This window comes from Sinohyriopsis cumingii, chromosome 6, assembly GCF_028554795.1.
Source record: "Sinohyriopsis cumingii isolate HCF-2022 chromosome 6, ASM2855479v2, whole genome shotgun sequence".
Classification (NCBI taxonomy): Eukaryota; Metazoa; Mollusca; class Bivalvia; order Unionida; family Unionidae; genus Sinohyriopsis; species Sinohyriopsis cumingii.
The window spans coordinates 133,625,756-133,650,478 of record NC_142966.1 but is presented as its reverse complement, the minus strand read 5'-3'; the positions used below and the strand labels follow the sequence as shown (position 1 = coordinate 133,650,478).

General features: G+C 35.1%; 1 protein-coding gene across 1 annotated transcript in view; it reads left to right on the top strand.

Moving 5' to 3' along the window:
• The first annotated feature begins 2,943 nt into the window (after positions 1-2,943).
• LOC149798025 (uncharacterized) overlaps positions 2,944-24,723 on the top strand; it is a 72,301-nt gene continuing 50,521 nt past the window's right edge. The window contains exons 1-5 of the mRNA XM_089960827.1: positions 2,944-3,028; positions 8,349-8,374; positions 8,787-8,833; positions 9,730-9,834; positions 22,948-23,058. Coding sequence (XP_089816953.1) covers positions 2,944-3,028; positions 8,349-8,374; positions 8,787-8,833; positions 9,730-9,834; positions 22,948-23,058 — 374 coding nt within the window. The remainder of the gene's footprint in view (positions 3,029-8,348; positions 8,375-8,786; positions 8,834-9,729; positions 9,835-22,947; positions 23,059-24,723) is intronic.

Here is a 24,723-nt window from a genome sequence, read left to right as displayed (position 1 = left end):
TGACTATTCTCTTTACTTTCAATATCACTTGCATTTTATGATGCTGTCAACTTTTCATTTAATATTTTCACGTTCTCTTGCTCATGTTGTAACTGAATAGTTAATCTGATGTTGCTGAGCCTGAAATTTTCATTGTCAGTTTTCAACATTGAAAGCTTTTGCTTCTGGCGAATTATTGTTTTTTGCAATGCGCTGTTGTTTGCAACAGAAGCTCTCTTAATGGCATATCGTGATAGGGTTCTCCTCAGTAGAGTGTTTTCATAACAAGCATCTCGTTTCTCTTTAGCAACAAAATTGAATTTCTGAAGCATTTTTTCTTTATCATTTATTAACTTTTTCATTCGAGAGGATAGTTGCAGGGTCTTTGATTTGAATTTCTTTGATTGAGTTTTTAATTCTTGAGAATGAGATCTTTTAAGACTTAAAATCTCATGCTGATGTTTTTCTATAGTCTCTCTAATTTCAACAGTTTTTTGTTCCTTCAATGACTCTGTTTGTTGTTCTGACTGTTGTTTGAACTGTGACAATTCAGTTGCTAAACTTATACATGCTTGCTTGCAAGATGAAAGTTCCTCTTCATAAAGTTTTCCACTTGGAACTTTAGGTGCTGTCACAGTGTTAACTGGAACTGAAAATGCTTCATTTTCAAATTCATTCTTTGCCAACCCTCGTTTCCCTTTAAGTTTATTCTTGTATCGATACAGCTTTGCAGTTAGAGCTTGTTTATTAATAGATGATGGATCAAGGTTAGCTATTTCTGCAAATTTGTTTATTAAATAATGTTCATCAGTTGTCTCTGATGTACTTTTATGAAAGATGTCAATAGCTGTCCGAACATTTAAAGTTCTAATGTCTTTATTGGACTCCATCATCAAGGATATACATACACCAGCATGCAAAACACAAAAAAATAAAAGAAACTCCGTACAAGATTTGTTAAATGTCTGATAAGTAATAACTATGAAACACAATTTTGCTTGCTACCAAGATAATTTATCCCGGATTAAAATTGAAGAAGACAAATTAATACTACTAATTGGCACGAATTGACGTGTGAGTGACCTTCTTATATATTTAAAGCAGGCCAAATAAAACAGTTCAACAGAAGATAAACAAAAAACTAATTGTTCTAAATCAATTCTTTATTCATTATTATTGATAAAATAACTGACTATCATATTTTGTGTACAGTGATTTTCAGCTTCTAATATTTGCATCTTCACATCGATCCATATACATGGTGAAATGAAACGAGGCTGAACAATTACATCGAACAGGGTCATACAAAAATGAATAATTGCACTTCATTACGTGGACGATTGCAGCAGTTTTGTCTCTATTCAGTATAAGAAATGAAAATTATTTATTAATATCTTGAATAGAACTGCGTAATCGGCCCATAAATTATTTTCATTAATATTTCTTCTCTTCTATGGTCATTTGTATTATCCGCACTGCGCGCTTTTTAGAAAAAAGTGTCATTACGCATGCTTTAGAGACTTTAGAAAATATTCGGCACCTTTCGGAATCATGAAGATATGTGGCCGTTAGTAAAATTGCCGTAGAGTGTACCCACCCATTCGGATTTTCACACATTTCCATACCGAAAAGTTCCGTACATATTTTGGTATGTCTGCTTTGGTTACCTCCCCTACCCTTTGCCGTCCCTACATACAGGTCACGTATACTTTCATTACCGACCATTTCAGAACGGATGTTGTTTTTTCAAATTTGATAGCGCATATTTTTAAATGGTGATTATTGGTGATATCAAAACTGTTTGTTGATTATTGAAACTCTTTACTTTTAAGTAAACATACTAGAATTAGCTTATGGCATGTATTTTTGTTTTCTTTATTTCTTTTTAAATAATTAACTGTGGATGTGCAGAACTTTAATCCTTGAATGTAGTTTTGGTACTCAAAATTTGGCTTGCATTGTTTACAATTCATTTCTCTAGAAGTGCAAATAATCAGGGAAAAAAGACAAAGCTTCAGAAGAAAGTTTTAATTGCAGTTTATTATCATTTTTGCAATTATCTACAAGGTAAGAAAATTATAATGGTCAAAACAGGTTAAATTTAAAGATCTCTTAAAGCATGAATACAAATAATTCAGTGAAAGTAAAATTACTTTTCAGATAAAAATTATAATACTTTGATATATGTTGGAAAAAATGTAGAGGATACTGATTTAATTATGAAATGTATTGTACAAGTATGTGTTGTGTGTGTGATTAGGATTTTTAACGTAGCTTTAACAATTTTTCAGTCATATTGTTGTGATGTCTGCATTGTGGCAATTTATAGTTATGTCTAGAACTGGGGCATCATGCTGCAGATAAGTAGCATGATTTCCCACCCAGTCACATTATCCTGACACCAGGCCGACCAGTCCTAACACTAACCTCTTATTGCTGAGTGCCTAGCAAGGCAGTTGTTATGTTGATGCCATTTTTGGAAGTCTATCGTATGACTGAGCTAGTGTTCGAACCCATGACCTCCCACTTCCGAGGTGGATGTTCTAACCACTAGGCCATCAGAGCAGTTGTGTAAATATGCACAAATTATAATAATAATAATAATAATAATAATAATAATAAAAAACCCACATCAAAATCAATGATGATAGCTCTACATCAAATTTTATAATGCAGTACAGGATTCTAAACAGTGTTGCTATCCACTGAGTCTTATTTCATGTTGCCATCACATGTTCAGTAGCTGACTGGCTATGTTTTAGCAGGAAGTTGATTTGTGGTAGAGTTGGTAAGGAGTTTTATGAAAACTTTATATTTGGAAAAAGAGTTTTTTCATCTCACTATACAGCCCCGTTTGTTTGTACCCACTTAACAATTTCAATAGCAAAAAGTTTAATGTGACAAAACGTACACAAAACTAAGTCAACTGAATCATTGATTTATAATTTCTAACCTGTGACTAGAATGGCACTCTTACTGGTATCCCCTGCACCTTTCATGCTTAACGGACTTTCCAGACTAACACGGCGCCCTATTGCATACACTATGGGTTAGTTTATCTCCATCAGACAACATAATGACATAGTTTATCCTATTTGGTAACTGCCAGATAATTCCGTAAATTGCCATAATGTTGAGAGTTTGGAATTACATCCGTTTGCACAAATGAACATAGAAATTAAACCCCTTGTTAAATCCATGTGAAAGGCAAATTTGTTGTTTTCATTCTTTTCCATTGCTTGATTCAACATTGTAAATATCGGAAGCAGATGACACATGTATGTATATCTGTAGTCGTGCACACACCTCTTTGCTGAAAATGGACTGGTCCAGGAACTGGAAATGGATCTTGAGCATGTCCATCTATTATATTGAAAACTTAGTTAAGCATGAGACGTGCAGATGATGAAGGTGTTAGTGCCACTCTACTCACAGTCAGGTTAGAGATTATAAATCAATGAATGAATCAGCTAAGTTCTGTACACTTTTTATGATGTTAAAGATTACCATTTTTTAAATTGGTTCGGGTGTACAAACAAATGGGGAGGTATATTAAGACTTTAGTGAAGTGGATTTTTGTTATGGTATGTATCTTTGGTTTAAATCATTAATGAAATAATTTTCCAAAGAATTTAGTCTGTTTGACTTGGTGTTAATTAGTGTAAACAAATGTGCTCATGGCATCACTGTGTGATGCTTCTCTAGAGAACTGAGTTTACTACACTGCATCAAATTAGGTTAGCATCACAATGGAGCAGAAAGTAATGTACTCATCTGAGAAGTCATCCCTCATACCTGTATTGGTATGTTGGAGATTTGGGGTCTGATGTCATCTATTCATCAAACATATCATGATCAGAGTTATTGACTAACACAAAATATGGCTGTTTGGTGGAGTACAAGCATCTTATTACACTAGCATAGCTGTCCATCCATTCATTTTATCTGTCCATTTTTCGATCTGTCTAAAGATGGGGATTGAAACTGTTTGGTGCAATTTTGAGAATTCAGTTGATTTTTGATGTGATTTTTACGCATCCCAGAATAGATGTACTGGGCCTTGAGATTGTTGTAGACAGTAAATACCCGTGGTATTATAGTGCATGTAAGGATTATGTCATGTCTAAAATCAAAAGTTTCTAATTATCTCAGCCACCATATAGTGATTAGCTAAATTGCAATACAGAATATATTTAAAGCAAGAAAACAACTAATTGGATTTGTATTATTAAAACAATTCTGTAATATATCGTTAATAAATGTGGGTGAATGGGCTGGTAAAAATTCTAGATCTTTTGACAAAAGGAGTTACCACATGGATGGATGCAATGTATTGTTGCATGTGGCATTCAAATGTTCTTATTGTATCTAGTACAAAGTAAGCATTATTGTATTGCTTGGTATATTCATTGTATTTTTTCATTGGCAAACTTTGAGAAGTAGCCATCACATTTTCATCAGTTGATTCAGTGGCAGCAGCAATAACATTAATTAGCAGTGTTGATGTTTTTTTAAAGTTTGTGTAAGTCAGATAGAATGTGGAACTCGGATAGCATGTGTACATGTAAGTTAGATACAGTTTGTATTAATCAGATACAGTGTTTGTACATGTAAGTCAGATACTGTTTTTACAAGTCAGATACAGTATGTATTAAGTCAGATATGATTGCTCCATTGGCCTAAGTGGTTAGAGCATCCACCTTGTATGTATGAGGTTGTGGGTTTAAACCACGACTAAGTCATACCAAAGCATACATGCCAACCATTATGCTTTTGGCTTAATCATTATGCTTTTTTCACTTAATTATGCCTTATGCGTAAATGTATTCAGATTAGGCATTTTCGGTATATCCCCCTCTCCCAGAAATTAATTTGTTTTCTCATTTTTATTAACATCCCATTAATCTTTCAGACCATATTCTTGAATAGATGGCTTCTTTGTAGCTACAGCGTAAGAGTATGCTTGTCTGTAGACTTGTGTGCACTTTCCTAACAGTATTATGTTTCAGTTTATAGCAGCTGCCCTATTTCCAAGAAACATGCTGGTTTCTACCTTCAAACTTTTGATCTAGATTTTTATTTATAGCAGCTGTATGGCTTAGTTAGGAAAGAACAGATTGGTTTTCTAATTTTTAATCTTTGCTTGCCGATTCTTTGTTCTAATTCATATCTGGTACAGAACCAGTCTGTAGGTATTTGGTGCTAAAAGTCATCAGATTTATTCTAGTGAATGCTTGTATTAGAGCAAAAATGTTTTTCAATAATTTCACAGATGGATTAGTAAAAGACGAAAAATCAGTTCAAAGATGAATACATGAATTACACAATACAGCGTTCCATTCTAGGGCAGCTTCACGCGCATTGCAGGCTTTGTGGAAATGATTTAAATATTGGTCATGGTGATAAAACAAAGAAACCTTGAATTCGCTTTATTAACTCTAATACTAAGGTAACTTCTTTTTTACAGTTCATAATAGTAATAGAACACGGACTACCCCTAGCAGTAGAAGACTATGTTGGTCATTTGTTCACATGGATATTTGCAGAAAATATGCATGTGCAAGAACAAAATCATCTAATATTGTTAGGTGTTTAACAGAAGATACTTCACTTAAAAATGCAGAAGCCATGAAAATTTGGCCGTTTAGTATTGCACAAAAAGAAGCAGTGATCATAATGACAAAAAGTTGTACCCAGTCTGTGTAAGAGACTTTGACAATGAAAAGGTCTTAGTCTGAGTGCTCTTCTTTCATTACCAGAATTAACAGTAGATTCCACTGGAGAAAACATTTTTTATTTGCTTAATAATGTTTTGAATAAACATAAGTTCCCAGAATTGTATGGGGTTTTCAGCTGATAATGCATCAGTGATGACTGGAATTCATAAAGGATTTGCATACTATATTTTGACAAATGTCTCCATCAGTGTACATATCAGGTTGTCCCTGACATATGATGCACCTTGCTGCAGGAAAGGCTGCTGATATATTAGGAGAACTCCTGAAGTATCAGGCTGGCATTCTACCTGACAATGTACTTCATGTGGACAGAGTTGATGTGCAATGGCACCTTATATCCCAGCTAAAAGATGCAGTAACTGGAAGATATATACTTCCTCTTTTTTATCAGGTTATGAAAGGAATATTGGTTCTTTACCATTCTAATGCTGATTGTGAGAGATTGTTCAGTATTATTAACAAAAGTAAAACTGAATTCTAATCCAGGCTCTGCAACGTAGCACTTGGTTCTCTATAGGTGTGCAAAACATTCAAAATCTCAGCTGGTACAAAGTGTTTTGAAATGCAATATGAGAGACTGTTGCTTTTTAAAGTTCAAAGTGCTATATATGAAAATTTGAAGCAGTAATTGATGTTAAAAGACCAGAAGGGGTAAACAAATCATTTTGTTGTTGTTGTGGGGTTTAACGCCATTTTTCAGCACACGTTAGGCTATGCTTGGCAGCCAGTTTTAATGGTGGAGGAAGAACCACCGACCCACGAGAAGCTACTGGCAAGCTTTCTCACATACCCACATTGGCTGTATCCTAGACTCGAACCCATGCAAAACCATTTTGTACATATGCTCATTGAAATTTTATTATATTATATGTGGATTACTCTTTTTCTGCTCAGAGTCTTCTTTTTGTCCACTTGGATTACACTTTTTCCTCACCAGGGGTTGGCGTGTTTGCCAAAGACATAAAAATGGCACTAGCAGCTACCTTGCTTGGCACTCAATATTAAGAGATTAGTGCTAGGATTGGTTGACCTGGTGTCAGGATAATGTGACTTGGTTGGACATGATACTTGATGTCAGTGGCATGATGCCCCAGTGTGAAACATCACTATAACCTGCCACACAGTAGACATCATATGATGTGTAAATCAGATGTACTGGTAGTTTATGTACATGCAAGTCAGATACAGTGTATATTAAGTCTGCAGAGATCTCGGAAACACTTAATTACGCGTATTTGGATGCCAATTTTTGATCTGGGATGCAGAAAATCACTGAGGTAGGAGTCCTTCGTACGCATGTAATAGGTGTGCGGAAAATTCAAAGACTTGCCAGTCCTGCTTCTGCCACCTGCTTTGTGGGGAAAAAATGTTGATCAGTTAGCTGTGCTGATATTTACAATGACAGAATTCAGTGACTGAAAGACCCCTTGATACATACATGTTGCCATTTTATAAGAGTACATAAAAAAGAACATGATGCAATAGCTGGGTGGCAAGTTCAAAGGCTTTGACTGGCGTCCGGGTAGGAAAATGTACTGAGATTTACAGTGATTGAATTCAGAGGCAGAAAGACCCAGAGATGTATATGTGGTCATTTATAAACGTACATCAAATAAACAACTTTAGCTTTCGTTATTGTGTTCATTTCCAAATGTAGTGGAATAAGCAGTGCACGTGACCTCAGAATCAAGACATGTTGAGACTTAGACAAAATGCCATTCGTAAGTGGGTGACAAGTCGCCTAAAAATGTAAACTTTGCCTTCACCTATTAGGAAAGCGAAAATGACTTCGCCCTGTGATTATTTAAGAGGTACATTGACTGACCATACCATATTTTTTTTAAATGCCCCTCGCCTTAGCCCGGTTAGTTCTAGTGTTGTAGCGAAATGTATTCATCAAGGCATCAGTAGCTAGGCCTAGTTTTTATATCAATTACGTTGACAAACAAACTCTTGCTCATTCACAAGTATTATGTTTTGATAGCTGATTGACCATTAAACCTTTTCCAAGTAAGGCCGCAACTATCAATTTCTTGCATGCTATCCTTTGATGATATAACATACAAACTTGTGTTTTAAGATCAGAATCGGTGATCTGGATATATATTAACTGCCTCTTATACACTATTTCGTCATAAAATTAATTTGAAAGTAAGTGAACCAGTAGGCCTAACGGGAAATAATGGCGGACTTCACTACGTCTGGGATGTACCAGTTTATTAGATTGTCTGTTTTCTTAAATCATCGGGCAAATATATTCAGAAAAAATATACAAATTATTGAAACCAAAACCTAGGTATTATTTTATTAAAGATTTAACTTTAAAATGCAAATTATGTAGGTCAGAAACTTATGGGACAAGGCTTAGTTGTGGAATTCGTAAGATATGCTTTAAGGTCTAAGCTGTTTTCTGACTTGACACGTATTTGCAAAATACGGTGGAAAAAACAGCAAATCAGATACTATTTATTTGCCTAAAATTGCTACAAGTATGTATACAAATAAATAAATTATAAATTTGCAATCCTGTCAGTGGACTGTTGTAATGAAACTATATTATAGTGAGTGATTACATTACGAAAACCTCTCCATCTAAAAATAGATTCACTTATGTTTGTGTTGATTTTGTAGGAAAGAAGGAACTGGAACTTTTGATGGTGGGACTCCTATTTTTACCAAAATGGGAGTCCTGGACTCCTTGTTTTGAAATCCTAGCGAGATATAGGGTGTGTAAAGCAGATAAAATGTATGTACATTTCAGTCAGATGTAGTGTTTACAAGTCAGATACAGTGTGTATTAAGTCCGATACAGGGTGTGTAAATTAGACACAGTGTGTTTACATATAGCCCAGATACAGCGTTGTATTTTAGATATGGTATGGACTTATTAGAACAGTGGTCTTGCAAATCAAATGAAAGTTAACATTTGTAATTATCTCAGCATTTAGCACAGTTCCATATTTGTTCACTAATTACATGTACTTTTTATAAATAAATATGTATAGCCACTTGAGAATATAACTTGCATAGTTTTCTATTAGGTCTACTCACATTTCATTTGTATTCCAGCATGGAGGTGGAAAGATCACATCAAAGTGTTTACAGGAAAGCATCAAGTAAGTATCTTTCCTAAAGTTAACAACAAAGGCCTTCTCATTTCAATCAATCTAGATGTAACTAATGTTAACCTTTTTTGAAATAAGACATTGGTAAAATGGTTTTATCTCTTTGAACAGAAAATGCTTGTATTAGTAATCAGAAACATGTGTAACATAGCTACAGGGATCATCTGCCACTAAGGGTCTATTGAATCTTGAGTTACAGTCCAGGAGTCACAGTCCAGGAGTCACGCTAGACCTGAACTTTAGGGAGAATTAAGTGACAGTGACTTCTCCATTTTGGACAGAATAGGGAGAAATGAGAGCAAAACAAGAAATGCAATATATATATATATATATATATATATATATATATATATATATATATATATATATATATATATATATATATATATATATATATATATATATATATATATATATATATATATATAGTAGATAGTGTATTTTAGCCATATGCACATTAGAAACTATAAATTGTAATTAATTTTAACTGATAGTAGTACCTAGATTACAGATATGTAATTGCAAGTTGGTCAAAATGATAAATCAACTACCACATTGCACAGCCTTATAGTGTGACCCCTGCGGTCATTATTTGGTATGTGGATACATCTTCGTATGTACAGTGACATTTTATCCCAAGATGGTCTCAATTTGCAAGCTGTGGCCAGGTTCCTATTTAAACATAACTTAGTGTAACAAGATTTTGCAAAAGGTAATTACCAATGTCTTCTTACACACACACACACACATTAATAGCCGAATGGTTTTAAAATTTGTCTTGCTTTCAACAATGTTACTTCTGTGCTTTAATTGTTTTCTTAATCTGAATTTTTATAAGTGGAATTGAGTCCGAGTAACAGTACTAATTGTATTGAATGTTGTTTCAGGTTGGCTGAGAAGGGTGCTGTGATCACAGCTGATGATTATCTGGCAGCAAAATATGTTGAAGACTGTGTCCAACAAAACAAGCTTCTTGATACTAGAACTTACAAGTGGGTAAACTCATCTAATTTTAATTATTATACTTCATTTATAATATCTTATTTACTTATGTATACAATGAGTTTAAAACCAGATCTAGCATTACCATATATACTCCCTTATAAGTCAATAATTTGTGACTGAAAAAGCAATTTATGCAGAGTAGGGGTAGCCTTACAGGTGTGATTAGTCCTTCAATGTAAGGACTATCACATGATATTTTGTTTTGGCACTTACTGCCTAAATAACAGCCTTGTGTTGCATGTTCTCAAGTCGACTGAGAGGTAATATTTTCAGGAATATCTCACACACTTGGCAGTCGAAATCATAACTCTTCCTCAGTTTTTAGTCCAATTGATTATACTTACTTTGTTTTCATCAAAATCTGAAAGTAGCAGATGGACACATTTTTATGTTCTGTTTGGAATGTGATGGAAGCCGGGAATGCCATAATCATATTAGGTTGAAGAATTTGAACAAAACAAATTTAAATATACTAATATTGAATAAAGATTTTAGATAACTTCCTTTCGTTCAAAATATTTATCATCCTTTTAACACTTTAACTCCTTCTCACAAGCTGCTCGACAGAATTTGACAAAATTTTCCATCATCCAGGCATAAAGGCCTTTCTTTTTTTAATGCTGCCATTACTAAAATGTCTATTTTTTTAATGGATTCTTCTCAGAAACTAGAAGTATGAATTTGTCAGAAAACATTCTTTCATGAAGGGCTTTCGAAGTTATACAAACGATGCTGATTTGCTATCAACAGTAATTGAAAATATTTGGAATGACTGCTGAGAAATCATTTTGGCCTTCACTGCAAATCACAGGCAAATATCCACTATACTGTCTTAGCCTATGCTAAGATTTCCTCCTTTTCCAAGAATATGCATCAACTACAACATGTCATCAATAAACTAATGAAATAATCTGTTACACGTGAATGAAGGTATTCTCTTGCTGATCAATTTGAATGAGAAACTTTTATTCTGGATCACAATGATAGGTTATGCATTTTCATGAGAAATGATGAAATCTTTTTGCTGGATGCCACAGGGGAAAGAGATAGCATGGCATTTTTTTCATCTTTGGCTCGCAGCAGTGCATTTTGGAATTAAGTGGTTTTAAGTGGCCATATAAATTGCAGTCTATTATTTTAACTTTTCTGATGATTAAAATGTTGAACAGCATCCACTCGAGTAATGTTGTAAGTGATACACCATGAACTTAACCTGTATACCTGTAACTGATACTCTATTTTAACAGGTAATTTTCTGTGAACAGTTTAATAGTCAAGTAGCATTCACATTAGTATTTTGTAAAGCGATGCTTCACTGGCTTTACCTGTATCAGCTATCACTTAATGCTATGTTTACAGGCCATTTTTTTTATAGACAGTGTAATAGTCCACTAGCATCCACTTAATTTATTATGAAATGATGCATAATGGGCTTCACTTGTGTAAGCTGTCACTTGTATTTCCAGTATTTACAGGTAGTTTTCTATGGAGAGTGTAATTGTTCTAATATCCAGTTTGTTACTTTGTAAAACTACATTTTACTAGCTTCACTTATTTAGATATCATTTAGCTTCCTGTGTTTACAGGTGTTTATACAGGTGGACAAAGTGCAGCCAATGCAATCACACAAAACAGGTGGGCAGTAATCATAGTATAAGACTGGAATGTGCGAGATGCCACTTGCATGTAAAGTATGCATACAATGGACAGGAAATGAGTGGACTGCAGTGAAGAATAAGGGAAGGTGAATAAGCACAATATTAAAAAAGGATGTCATCAGCATCAACACTAGTGTCACCTCAATCCACAAATTTTATATGGTGGGTAGAGGGCACACCAGTGAAGAAGAAAATCAGGTGAACCTTTTCAGTAATGGCTATGCATGCAGTCCCAGTGTCACCTTCACCTCCTCAACCTGAAAAGATGCTTTTTGCAGTACAAATAGGATGCAAAGGTAGAATTGCTAGTCACCTCATCTGATATATGAGGCAGATTGATGGCAGGTGATTCCAGCTAAGACACTGTCTCACCTGATGTCGGTGGGACCAGTATTGTGTATCCAGTATCCCATAACCTATCTCAGCATGACCAGGGCACTGATAGAAAGGGAGGAAAATACGGCCCTTTTCCATCTGGGTCAGACTCTGCCATCATATTTAGATCACATGAGGTTAGCACCCGAAGCGTCTTGCTGATAATGTTGAATGATGATACTGCTTGCATTGATCAGATATCTCATATTTTGTCTCAACATCATAACACCAGCACTCTTAGGGATCAGCCCACCTATTATAGTGCCAAAATGCACACATGTTGTTCTATGGCCAGTTTAATTCCAGAGCGCCTAGTTGATATGGTGACTTGACCAAGAGCCATGAGCCAGTCTATACCATTTATAGAGCCAAGTGGGCTTGGTACTTCTACAGTTCCATCTCAACAAGATTCATGTTGAATAACCCTGGCCCCTAGGACAGCCCATCAAACCTTACTTATATGGTTCATTTTTCCCTCCACAAAGATGTTGTCGTCTCAGATGCCCAATTCCATGCTAAGACTATTGATGAATTACTTAGTGCTTACCTTGAAGTTACTGTATCTCTATTGGGACATGCCATTATCATGGTTTTACTTTACTCTTAGCAGGCTTTAACAACACCATCCAACTTTCAAAGAAACCTCTATGTCACCACATTCTTCATTAGATGATGAATCATGTTGACAAGCACTCTCATCTTTGCTTGACCCAATGATGACGAGAAGTCTCTGCCTTTGGGACATCGATTGAAGAGGTTTTTCCCCTGTTACAACCAGAATCTTGTCCATCTCTTCCAGTTCCATCAGCAGTTTTGTTCACAGTTCCAACATTCATCAACTTGTTAGTCAGGAAAGACCAACCAGCAATGCAGCACTTACCACAGTCAGGTTGAGCCACTGACATACTGCATTGTTTAGAAAGACAACTTCAGTGTAAATGGACCTTTTTTCGTATCAATGACTGCTGTCCAATTTTAATAAAACACTGCACAAATCAAGCCCGTGTTTAATACAGAAGTCCCAGCAATCAACAGGATTTAGCAGACCTGGGTATTTCAAACATGTCATTAGTAAAGATGGACTATAAACACTTCATTGACAAACAATAGTTGACTCAGAATGTTGTCTCTATAGACTGTATGCTGGACCTGGTAGCGATGTCAGTTTTCCAGGAAGCAGAACAAAGCTTATCCTTGCCCACTGGACAGACATAGGAATCAATTTCATGAATGGTGAGTGGTGAACAGGGCAGCATGATACATGTTGGTCGATTCCATAACAGCATCAGCGACCTTGGTGATGGGATTAGAGGAACAGAAAGGACATCATAGTCATACCAAATGGGACAGCAGTCCTACAGAGCCTGTACACAAAGCCATGGTTCTCAAGAATTAATATGGATGAAAAGCACATGATTGTGGATCATTTTTGTCGAATTTCTCTTCATGCCAGTCTCCTTCCAGAAAGAAATGAGGTCAATCTCATGCCACCCTGTTGAATTTCCTGGTTGGGGCAAGGTGAGAACTTAAACACTTTGCTATAGAATGGGAAAGATTTTGCCCCATTGATACATGGAATGTGCAGGTTGTTTCAGAGAGTTTTCAGATCGCAGTTAGGGTTCCTATAGCTATAATTGTCCCAAAAGATCCATTCAATGTAGATGATCTCCAGCAGCAAATAAATAGTCTCAAAAAGAGCAGTAGAGGTTGCTCAAAACACACCAGGCTTTGATTCAGACTCCAAAGTCGAACAGCACTCTTCAGCCAGTTTTAGACCTCTGCTCTCTTCACATTTTCATTTGGACAAAAGAGTTTAGAATGGAAACATTAAATGTCATCCACGAGGGAGACTTCACAGTAGTTTAAATCATCTTACATGTCTCAAGAATTATGGATGACATACTGTAAAAATGACGGGTGAGATACATTTTAAATCAAGACATGAATTCTACTCAGCCTTGGATACATTGTCAAAAAGGATAATCGAGTATCATCCCATCTCAACATTTCTTCCTGATAGGCATGGAGTTAAGAATACATCTGAACAGTCAGTCTTCCTCAGGAATGTGCTTTGAAATCATTTTGATGATAGCTTCATTTCTTGTAAAGAATTGAATCTTGAATTTTTTTACCTATTGGGTCTGAGTGCGGCAGCAGATTTCATAATCTTGTATTGCCTGCTTGTAGACCAATACAACTGTTTTTGTTGTCCTAATGGTGACTAAATCTTTACCCACTGGTTCAGATAATCTTATTTTCTAATTATGTGAAGTCACATCACAGCAAATAGTTGAACCTCACTTTGCTAATGGCAGGAGTTCCCACTCAGGATTGACAATTGCACATCAGTATCTTAATGATGAATGCCATAGTGAAAGCATTTTAATAGTGTCATGAGATGCTTTATGGAAAAGTAATACTCATTCTAGCTGACAATTTGATTGTGGTGAATAACTGCAGAATGGGGGAGGGGCCAAATCCCAAGCCCTGCTTTATGGTTTGTGATGTTTTCTTGGTGGTTTAATAAATAACAAATCAACATTTGGGTCCAATACATTCTGGATGGACTCAGTATATTACCAGACTCACTGTCCCAAAGGAATCAACAATAGATCACATTCATGTGCCATCCTCAGTTTTGGCGTGCGCCATGTTGGATTACAATGCCATGTGTATGGCAACACTACTAGTATGTTTCTTTCACATTGTAAGTTTGGTTCAGCAGCAATGGTAAACTTTTGTGCCATGTTCGGGTGTGGAAATCATGCTGACCGTGAGAAAGACATGTCATACTTCAGATTTCCCACCATATGGCAGAAACATGTCAAACAGATACAACATTTGTTGGAGGAAAGACAGTGCATGTGGATTTCAAATACTGGACATTTGGACATAAAGATCAGGAATTTTCCGTACACATGTGTATGTTCAGTCCACTCCAGGACATATTGGCTGATGACCAAACATGTGAGACAGAAGAATTTGTGGATCACAACACAAGGGAGATCCAAACCGATATAATGGGTCATAATCTGGAGGCAATTCAACAAGAGAAGACTGACTGTGGAAAACATGGAGCTGAAGTCAGAAATAGCCAGCCCTAAGATGACTGCAGAGAGTTTGGAGGGAGACGATGACAAAGTCAACTATCTGACTGGTTTGCCCACACACCACATCTTAATGCAAGTCTTTTTGCTTATTTCTTCATGCTTGACAGAGACTCATTTATCATCCTTGACAAAGTTTCATCAGTTGATGCTAACATTAATGAAACTACAACTCAATGTTCACAATGAATTTCTTGGAATAATATTCCGGTGTGCACAGCCAACAGTGAAAGAACATTTTTGAATACTCTTCATGTGCTGACTCATTTACAGCCTCTTATCAGATGGCCTGTGAGAGAGGAGATCAAGAAGATGATACCTATGGAATTCAGGCATTACCTGAAGGGTAAAGTTGTAGTAGTTATCGACTCTTTTGAAGTCTTCACTGAAACCCCTTCAAATGCAGAAGCCAAAGCTTTGACCTGGTCTTCATACAAACATCATCATAAAGTAAAATTTTTGATTGGTGTAACTCCACAAGGGACCATCTCTTTCCTTTCCCAACATGGTGCGGCAGAGTGAGTGATAAGTTTGTCACTGAAAATAGTGGTTTTATAAATAAACTGCTACCTGGAGATGTTGTTATGGCAGATTGAGGTCTTGATGTAAAAGACAGCAGAGGAGTTATGATGGCCTCTGTCATAATGCTAGCTTTTATTGAAGGAAAAAAAAGCAAATACCAGCTTTAGAGCTAGAGGAGTCAAGAAAATTAGCTCACCTTTGCATTAATATTGAATGAGTCATGCTAATGCGACAAAAGTATGCTTTTTTTTATCCGGAACTATGCCTATTGACCATTTGCAGACCACTGATGACAAAGGGCTGACAACTGTTGATAGAGTTGCTATAGTGTGTGCTGCATTAACAAACTTTACACCAAATATAGTCTTATGTTATGTGTTTGGGCTCGAATAAACAGTAACAAATGAAAGCGTGAAAACAACAGGCTTTGAAAAATTTAACAAATAATTTATTTCCCTGCAAAAATACTGTAAAAATGAAAAAATAAGAACTTACAGTTTTAAGAATCAGATCCAAAAACTATCCAAGAATAATCCACGAATTAAATTTTAGAAGTTGTAATAATGAAATGTTCTAATGAATTCACATTCGAGTCTCGACGAAGAATCCATGATGGAAGGTGATGACGTATACCGTATCCTTTGTGGAATTGTAAGGTCTTTGTTCTGTGTTATTCACAAACAATAATCCGGTGTTTGAATTGTCCAAGAATTGTGTATGAGCACTCATATATTTCCATGAAAAAGAATGAAACCTTTTGAATCCAAATAATTTGAATAAAAATTAAAATAACTCCAAACTGACACAACAAAAGAACTCCTTTAAGTCCTCGTGTTTTAAAGAACGACTGAGAAATATCACTATAAACAAAGATTATACAGTAACTTGAAATGCATAACAAATTCCCGGATGAGGGTCAACTTTCCAGAATCTTCGAGAAGTATTTACATCTAATGGCACATAGTATGACCTTGACAAAAACCAATCATTTTAGTCTAAGAATAGGATAAAAATAAAAGTTGTTTACTTGTCTCTGTGATTTCTGAAATCAAGGCCGGGAACTAGGTCAGTTTTAGGTGTTTACAACTGAAAAGTCAGGGTCAAACTATATTCTGACGAAAATATTGAGTTCTTAGTAAACAAAACTACATTATTTTGACATGTAATGAAATTAAAAATAAAAAGATTTTAAAACTTACAAACAATTAAATTAAATCAAATATAAATTAAATAAAAAATACATAAGAATAGTATCTTTTGATTAAAATGATTATGCTATCATCTAGAAATGTAGTAATGTGGGATGTTGATGTATATAAAAATAGAGAGAGAGGTTTATTAATCTGGAATACATGAGAGAGAGTGAGCATAAAGTTCCTATGGCTGGTAATGTAATGATTAAGTCTATGTGTGTGGGAAATCGTAACCGGAGAGTGAGAAAAATGGGTTATAAATAGAACACAAAAGTACTTAAGAAATTGTGTTCAGCTATGGACGGTTTTGGATTCAACTGCAATATCCTATCAATAAATGCAGTTCAAGTTATCTATTGATATTTATTGTCTTCTTGAAATGGTGCATTTTTCTTGACATAAAAAGGCCCAAATGTTCCATGGGCTAGTAAATGTGAAGCTGTAAATGTATTCATATAAGAAATGCTAATGAGGGAGAGAGAGTATCAAAGCTATTTATTATATGTTTTTGTCTGTTGACATTTTCAGCATAAATAGTAAATCAATAAATACAGTGTAAGTTATGTAATGATATTTACTTTCTTCCTTGAAACTGAAAATTGCATCCCATAAATTGGCATAAAATCTCTACATCTCTCTTTCTCTCTCTCTCTGTCTGTCTCTCTCTCTCTCTCTCTCTCCCTGTCATGTAAATGCACTAATCATGATACAGTACTGACAGATCAAAACACAAGACCTGTTTGCATTATGGCTTTTGAATAGATAAAACACGATCATTATCAAACACACAAGCCTTTATCATTATAAATATATTAATCTCTCTCTCTCTCTCTCTCTCTCATAAAAGCAATAATCATGATACAGTAATACCAGACCAGAACACAAGACTTGTTTGCTTTAAGGCTTTTGCATAGATAAAACATTTCTGAGTCACTTGAATTTGCTACCCCTACTCTTGCTACAGGTTTTTATGCATTCAAGGCAATGCCATTTTCCTTTTGGCTTTGATACAATGCCTATACAGTCAAAATGAAACCATTGAAATTGACAATCTTGGTCATCACAAGCAACCATCTGTCCATATTCCTTCTTCTGGCAGAAGCACCATATAGACTCTGATGGCTGGTGCGCTGCATTGCTTGGTTCTGGTGTTGTCATTTTACTATTTTGTAGTGGCAGTCATGTAGGCTGTGACGGCTGGTCTATTGCAGTGCTTGGTCCAGGTGTTGCCCCTTTGCTATTCTGTAGTGGCAAGCATGTATAACATCAGGTCAACAATTCTAGGAGAACTCCAACTCTAAACACGTGGAGTGCTTTTGGAAGTATATCTTCCCAAAACACATGGCATTTCTCAGTCCTCTCATTAAGAATTGATTGTCTTGTCCAGACTACAAAGTCTGCATAATTTGTATCACATACAAACAGTTGGAATTGAACCTGGTAATAATACTCATGTGTTCTGTCAAGAGTTAGTCCACTGTTGCAATCTCTCACAAGGAATGATTTATCAGTGTCAGCTTTACTCAGGCCAGTGTCTCTAATTGTATATGGACACTTGATCTCTAAAGATCCAATTCCACAACAGTTGTATGATGTGATGCTCCAATCTCGGGATGAGTTATATGAATAACAAGACCAGAAGAATGAATCATGAAGTTTGTGTGATTTTTCTTCATAGCTTGTATCTGTTGATCCTTGGCTTTTGGCTCATATGTCAGTCCCCAATTAGGTTGAATCGATTTGAATTTTCTCAAGTCAGGATAACATATGTTTTTGATCAGGCAAGGTCCTGGCTGTGTTGAGTTTGCATGACAAACTGCCTTGAATTTTGAAGCAATTATTCTGCTTGTTTTGCGTTTCTGCAGAGTCTAATCTTAAATTGTCCTCGTTTTGCCTGCTCCAATGCTTCTACCTGGGATTTGGTAACCCCAATTTTTAATGAATTGCACTGTTTCCTAATTTCACATAAAGGAAGCTGTTGGAATACATAAAGGATGCATTTCATCCAGTGGGTGAAAACAATATGTGTTCTCTCAAGTGGCAAATCCACAAGTGGGAATACTAGTTTTTTAATCCACAAGGTTAAGAACTAAAATCTGAAATTCTGGAGTGTATTTCAAATATGTTTCTGATAGCTCATCATGAAAACTGGCATCTAGACTATATATTTAATTTATTAATTTTGTAGGTGGTATAATATCTGTACATGCACTCATGAGCTATCTATCTGCATCAACTGAAATGCCAACATCAGAGGAAGATGATGGGGTTGAAGAGAGAGAGGAGGGATGGTGAAAAGATGAGAGAAAAGGGAGAGAAGGGGTGGTGGAAACGAGAAAGAGAGAAGATGATGATGATGATGATTATGTATATATTACTTTTCCCAGATCAATTTGGTATCCATTTTTCATGCACATAGAAACTTCTCTAACTCATCCAGAAGTAAATTGATTGTATGCATCAAGGCTTTTCCAGGCTTTCCTTTCTTCTATGGTATACAAACTCTTAGCATAAATCAAATAATTTACTATATGCATGGATATAAGACCTCCATAGTACATAACTCTGACTTTGGTATTTGATAGGGATCTAAATCATCTATCAAACTACATTTACTTATATATCTTTGCTTCATTGTACTGTCTAATGTATCGATATATCTTTGATTTTCTTTGATTTTCACTGCCTTTGACATTGTTATATACTTCACGTCTGATTAGCAACTACAAGTGTCGATCTTCGCTGGTAATCCAATATGGTGGCATGCTAATGTGCCACATGAAATTCTGACGTCACTGAATACGGTCTAAGCTGAATGGCCACCTTATCCCGCAACATTCAGTTAGATCTGTACCCTTTGGGATTGACAATTGATGGATTTATTGGTGACACGGTGGAATGCAAAATTTGCATCCACTGTCAGTCCAGTTCCAGATCTGAAGGCAGTCGATGCTCTTTCTAATGATGAAATTGGTTTGCAGCCAACATATTGGATCCCAAAGAGAATCAGGTACTGTCTTATCATGATTACTCCCATCAAGTGCCAAAAATCATTGATAAACAACTTGTTTAATCTGGAAGTGAAAATTACATTGAAAATCATGATGGCAGGAGTTTCATCTAAATCCAGATCAATTGAACATGCTTGTCTGGATCATATAATATTAATAATAATAATAATAGTAATAATAATAATAAGGACTTTGTATAGTGCCTAAGAAGCTCTAAGCACTTTACAACATTAGACAACACCTAAAACATAAAAAGATATATAATGATATGATTACATAAAACAAACACCATGAAATTAGAAAACATGAAACATAACTCCTTCTCGTTCTATCTACAGCAGGCAGGTTCAGTGAAATACATGCCTTTTTGGTCAAACCTCACTATAGCTCTTTTGGGATGGTTGCATTTCATTCATGATGTCCTCAGCCTTCATTGCCAAGAACAGGATCCCATTCATGGGCAGTGAATCTTTTGCGGTGAAAACTCTTTCCATGTTGGACCATTCACCTCAGGGCAGGGTACAGGACATAGTGAAGGCCTTAAAGTGGTGAATATAGTGAACTAAGCTGGTTCAAAGAGGGAGAGCTCATCTATTTCTACTTTTGAAATAGAGAAAGGATGACATATCAGCTGAGACACTATCCTAGATAAGATCGGTTATTCACTCTGCATATAGAGAATTTACCCAAGATAAAATGGATATGCATTTCAGTTTAGTGCAGTCACCAACAACACTTGCATTTTAGTGCAACCACAGTCACATTCCACTGACATATTGTACATTCTGCTCCAGTAGTAATTTAAATATAGATGGGAATATGCACCAATCCCAACTTGTAAGGGGCAGATAACTCTTTCTTACTGTCACCATTGTGGGCAGGCAACTTTTAGCTTTACATTGTCAGAATTGTTCAGTATTTTGTGATACAGAATGTCTTGATACTGCATGGTATGTGCATCTAAAAATAATATAGTTTGTAGGAACTACTTTGTAAACAAAATATGTACACTCCTGTGAATCTTTATGTTTTAGTTTATAATATTTGTTTGTGGATGGACTTAAGAAGCTAATTTGTCTGTTTGAAAGTAGAGATGATAAAGTGAATGATGTGGACAAGTTTCACAAAGGTAACTTTCAGAGAAGCCAATGAATGAAATTGATATTCACAATATCCACATAAAATGTAGTATTGAAAATACCATTCTGATCATTTAAAAAGTTATTTAGGAGAACTGTTCATAAGTTTTCATAAACAGAATGGTTCAGGCTATGACCATTGCTCTCTTGGGTATATAAAAATAGCACAGGAAAGCATATTGAGGCCAAGGGCTATTGCATACTTATCAGAGATTTACAATTCAAAGTAGTAAGTTCTAGAAAAAAAAATGCAACTGAAGGTTTAATTAGAAAAGTAAGGACCTCAGAGCCAAAAAGCCAAGACAACGAAGAATTTTTATTTTTGCTGGCTGAATGGGCTGTCATCAACCAGCTGGTTTGCAATTTTCTATGTTTACCTTTTTATAGTGTTTTGGATTAAGGCTAGTGATAGACGCCATACAGGTCATAACATAACTTGGGTCCCTACAAAGAGCATGCAGGTGACAAAGCATAAAGATGTCTTCTTTAGCTGGTAATAAGAATGGCAAAAAATATACTTAAATTTTTGCCTCTTGAATTTCTTCAAAATGTACTTTCTTATTTAGTTCTGCAAATCTGAATTACATAATTACATGAGCTATGTCATGGTTTCTAAAACTTGATCACACACTGCTAAATGGTACTGTAATTTCAACTACATATATTACCAACTGCAATCGCATTCTCCTTACTGCACTCAAAATAAAACGAATGTGATACTACATAGATTTGTTGGGCTAATTTCAATTGAAATAGTTCATATTTTTCCCACATCATGATTCAGAACATTCAGTGACAGAATAGAAACACACATAACAGCTGAGTCAAGACACGTTCATCCCTGCTCAAATCACATGTACTTCATGTGGATTTGACATATCTAATAGATCCTGTCCATAACCAGTAGAACTGAGTTGAATCAGAAAGGAAAACTCATAGTCCATCCAGTCCAGACCAACTGGAAAAGTTACTGCAATTTGCATTCATTCACAACATGACTCTAAATTTTAGTTTCAAGTAGACTAAAAAGAAAAATCTTTTTTAAACTAATGTCAATCATGCAACAAAGTTCAAAGCTGGCTGGGCAGTGCTATATATGCATTAATATTGTTATTGTATATTGAGGAATCTTCGGTTGTGTATTTATTTTGGAATACAGCTTAAATTTGATTGCTTTGTTTCTTGTAGTGTATTTTTTTAATAATTAAACCATAAGTAGAATGACAAATTGAGTATTTAAAAAAGGGTCATTGCTTTTTTATGGGTTAGAGCATCCACCTCGGATGTGGGAGGTCTTGGGTTCAAACCTTGACAGAGTCAAACCAAAGACTTATGCAAATGGTACTAACAGTTGCCTCACTAGGTACTCAGCATTAAGAGGTTAGTGTTAGGACTGGTCGGCCTGGTGTCATGATAATGTGACTGGGTGGGTCATCATTCTACATGTCTCTGGCATGATGCCCCAGTGATAGACATTGCTATAAATTGCAACAGAGCAGATATCACAGCAATATGACTGAAATACTATTAAAGCTATGTTAAAAATCCCAAACACACACACGCATTTGTATGGGATTACCAACTACCAAGGTTGTGCAGTATTACTATGAAACTCGGTTCATATTTTCGCATACAAATGCAGTAGCCTTTAAAACGCTAACATGAGGTACTGTTTGTTGAATAAAATGATTAATCCTGTGTGAAACCTCTTCTCTATGACATTAAAAACTCAGAAAAACTGCTAACTTGAAGAAAAAGTTTGCTTCCACAGTACATTAAGTTTTCAAATTTCTACTTTCATACCAGCATAGGGAATTGTTAATTTGTTTTGCTCTTATTATCATGCCAATTTCTAATGCAGAGATTATAAGAATAATCAGCAATGCAGAATAACCGTCTGGTTCAGAGCATTTTTTGGTGAGTGCTGTACAGTGAATTTTACATTTCATTATATGAATATATAGACCACTTTACAGGGTCATAAATGCAGGCTTTTTGATGTATGCATTCTATTTCAGAGATCTGAAAACCTTTAACATGTGGACAAGTCTGGAAATGCTTTAAAATGCCAAATTCATTTTACATCTGATTTTAGATTAAAGAAAGGACAATATCCAACTTCATCAAAGAAACAAAAGAATAGTTTAGTGGATGATGGGATGGAACCTTCTGATGTCATTCTACCAGTCCTGTATACAAAGTCAAGGTGTGCTATAATGTTTTTGGACAGGTGTGGGTAAGGGATGGTATGCGTGAGTACAGATATGGGATGGTTTTAGTTCACATGGTCATGAGGCCATATGAGCTTAGGGAATGCGTATACATCCAACATGTTGTCCATTATAAGTCCATCATCAATTATTATTTTACCCATAATAATTGCTAGACCAATTTTGACCAAATTTTGCAGAGACTGTACTGGAACCAAGAGCTTTCAGTCTGTAAAAATGATTGAAATCCAACATTAAATATGGCTGTTGATACTAAAAATAGTAACAACCCATTAGACTACTTTCTTTGACAAAATGGCTGTTTCAGAAATTGATCAAATTTGACTGAATCTTGGCAGGAAGGCCTTCAAGATGCTAATCTGCCTTCAAATATGGCCACTGTTACTAAAAAAAGAAAAGTTAATGTTACACAATATAGACAAACTCTTCAATGATTTCATTGTCAAAACCATTGAATGGAATTAGACCAAATTTAAGAGACAGCAACATGGCTTGAAGACATTCCACATTTGTACAAATTGTGCTGATCTGCTATCAGCTGTGACCACCATTACTGAAAAGAAGACCAACACTTGAAGGAATTCTTCCCTAAAACTGCTGAAAAGAATCTGGCCAAGTTTGATAGAAAGCATCCTTGGGTGAAAAACTTAAAGATTTATACAAATGATGCTGATCCATCATAAAATTATGGCAACTGTTGCTAAATACAGTAATACCTTTTACAACCACTTTTTAGAATTTGGTAAAATTTGGCAGAAGCATTTTAGTGTAGAAGGCTTTCAGGTTTGTGCATACATTGATATGCCATAAAATATGGTCACATTTAATTTAAAAATAATACTATAGTTGCCGTTTTGTCTATTAAAGCAAGGAAAGTAACCTGTAATGATTATTGAGAATCACCTATGATAATTATTCAGAATCACAGGTTTGTGTTAATGCTAAATTCTCACTGCAAAAAGTTTAAAAAAGATTTTATAAAATAGTTTTAGAAAACATGATTGATAAAGTTTTAATAAAACTAGTTATTTAAATGAACAAAATAGTGCACCTTAGAGATTAAATTAAATAGTCCTGTGAGCCGGAAGAAAAGTTTTAAAATTCTAAGTAGGTTAGCTTTGAAAACTGATATGTGTGAAGTCATGGGAATGAATATACTCTATTGTATTTGTAAAACACCTAACACTTTTTGTGGAATATAACCTAACTGAATCCACTAAATACCTTTAAATGATAAAGTTTTGAAATTGTACATGTTAATATATATACATTATTATATGGTATTTCATGTAGTAAATACCATTTTTCTTACATAATGTAAAATTTGTTGTGTAATTAATTTATGTAATTTTAGTGTTTAATAAAAGATTTTTAAAAAAATTGACCAGGTATGTATTTCTCCCTGATACTTCCTGATTTCTTTACTTTTTTTTATCCAAATATCCAGATCTTCACAATTTCTGGTTTCTCACAACTGAAATTTTCCATTCATAAAATTAAAAAAAAGAAACCAAAATACACAGGAATTCTAGATTTTCTGAATTTTGTAAAGATTGCAATTAATTTCTTACATAGATATAAAACGTGTTAGAATGTTTACATTTTCTCTCAAATTGTAGCACCTACTGGGCATGGGTTTG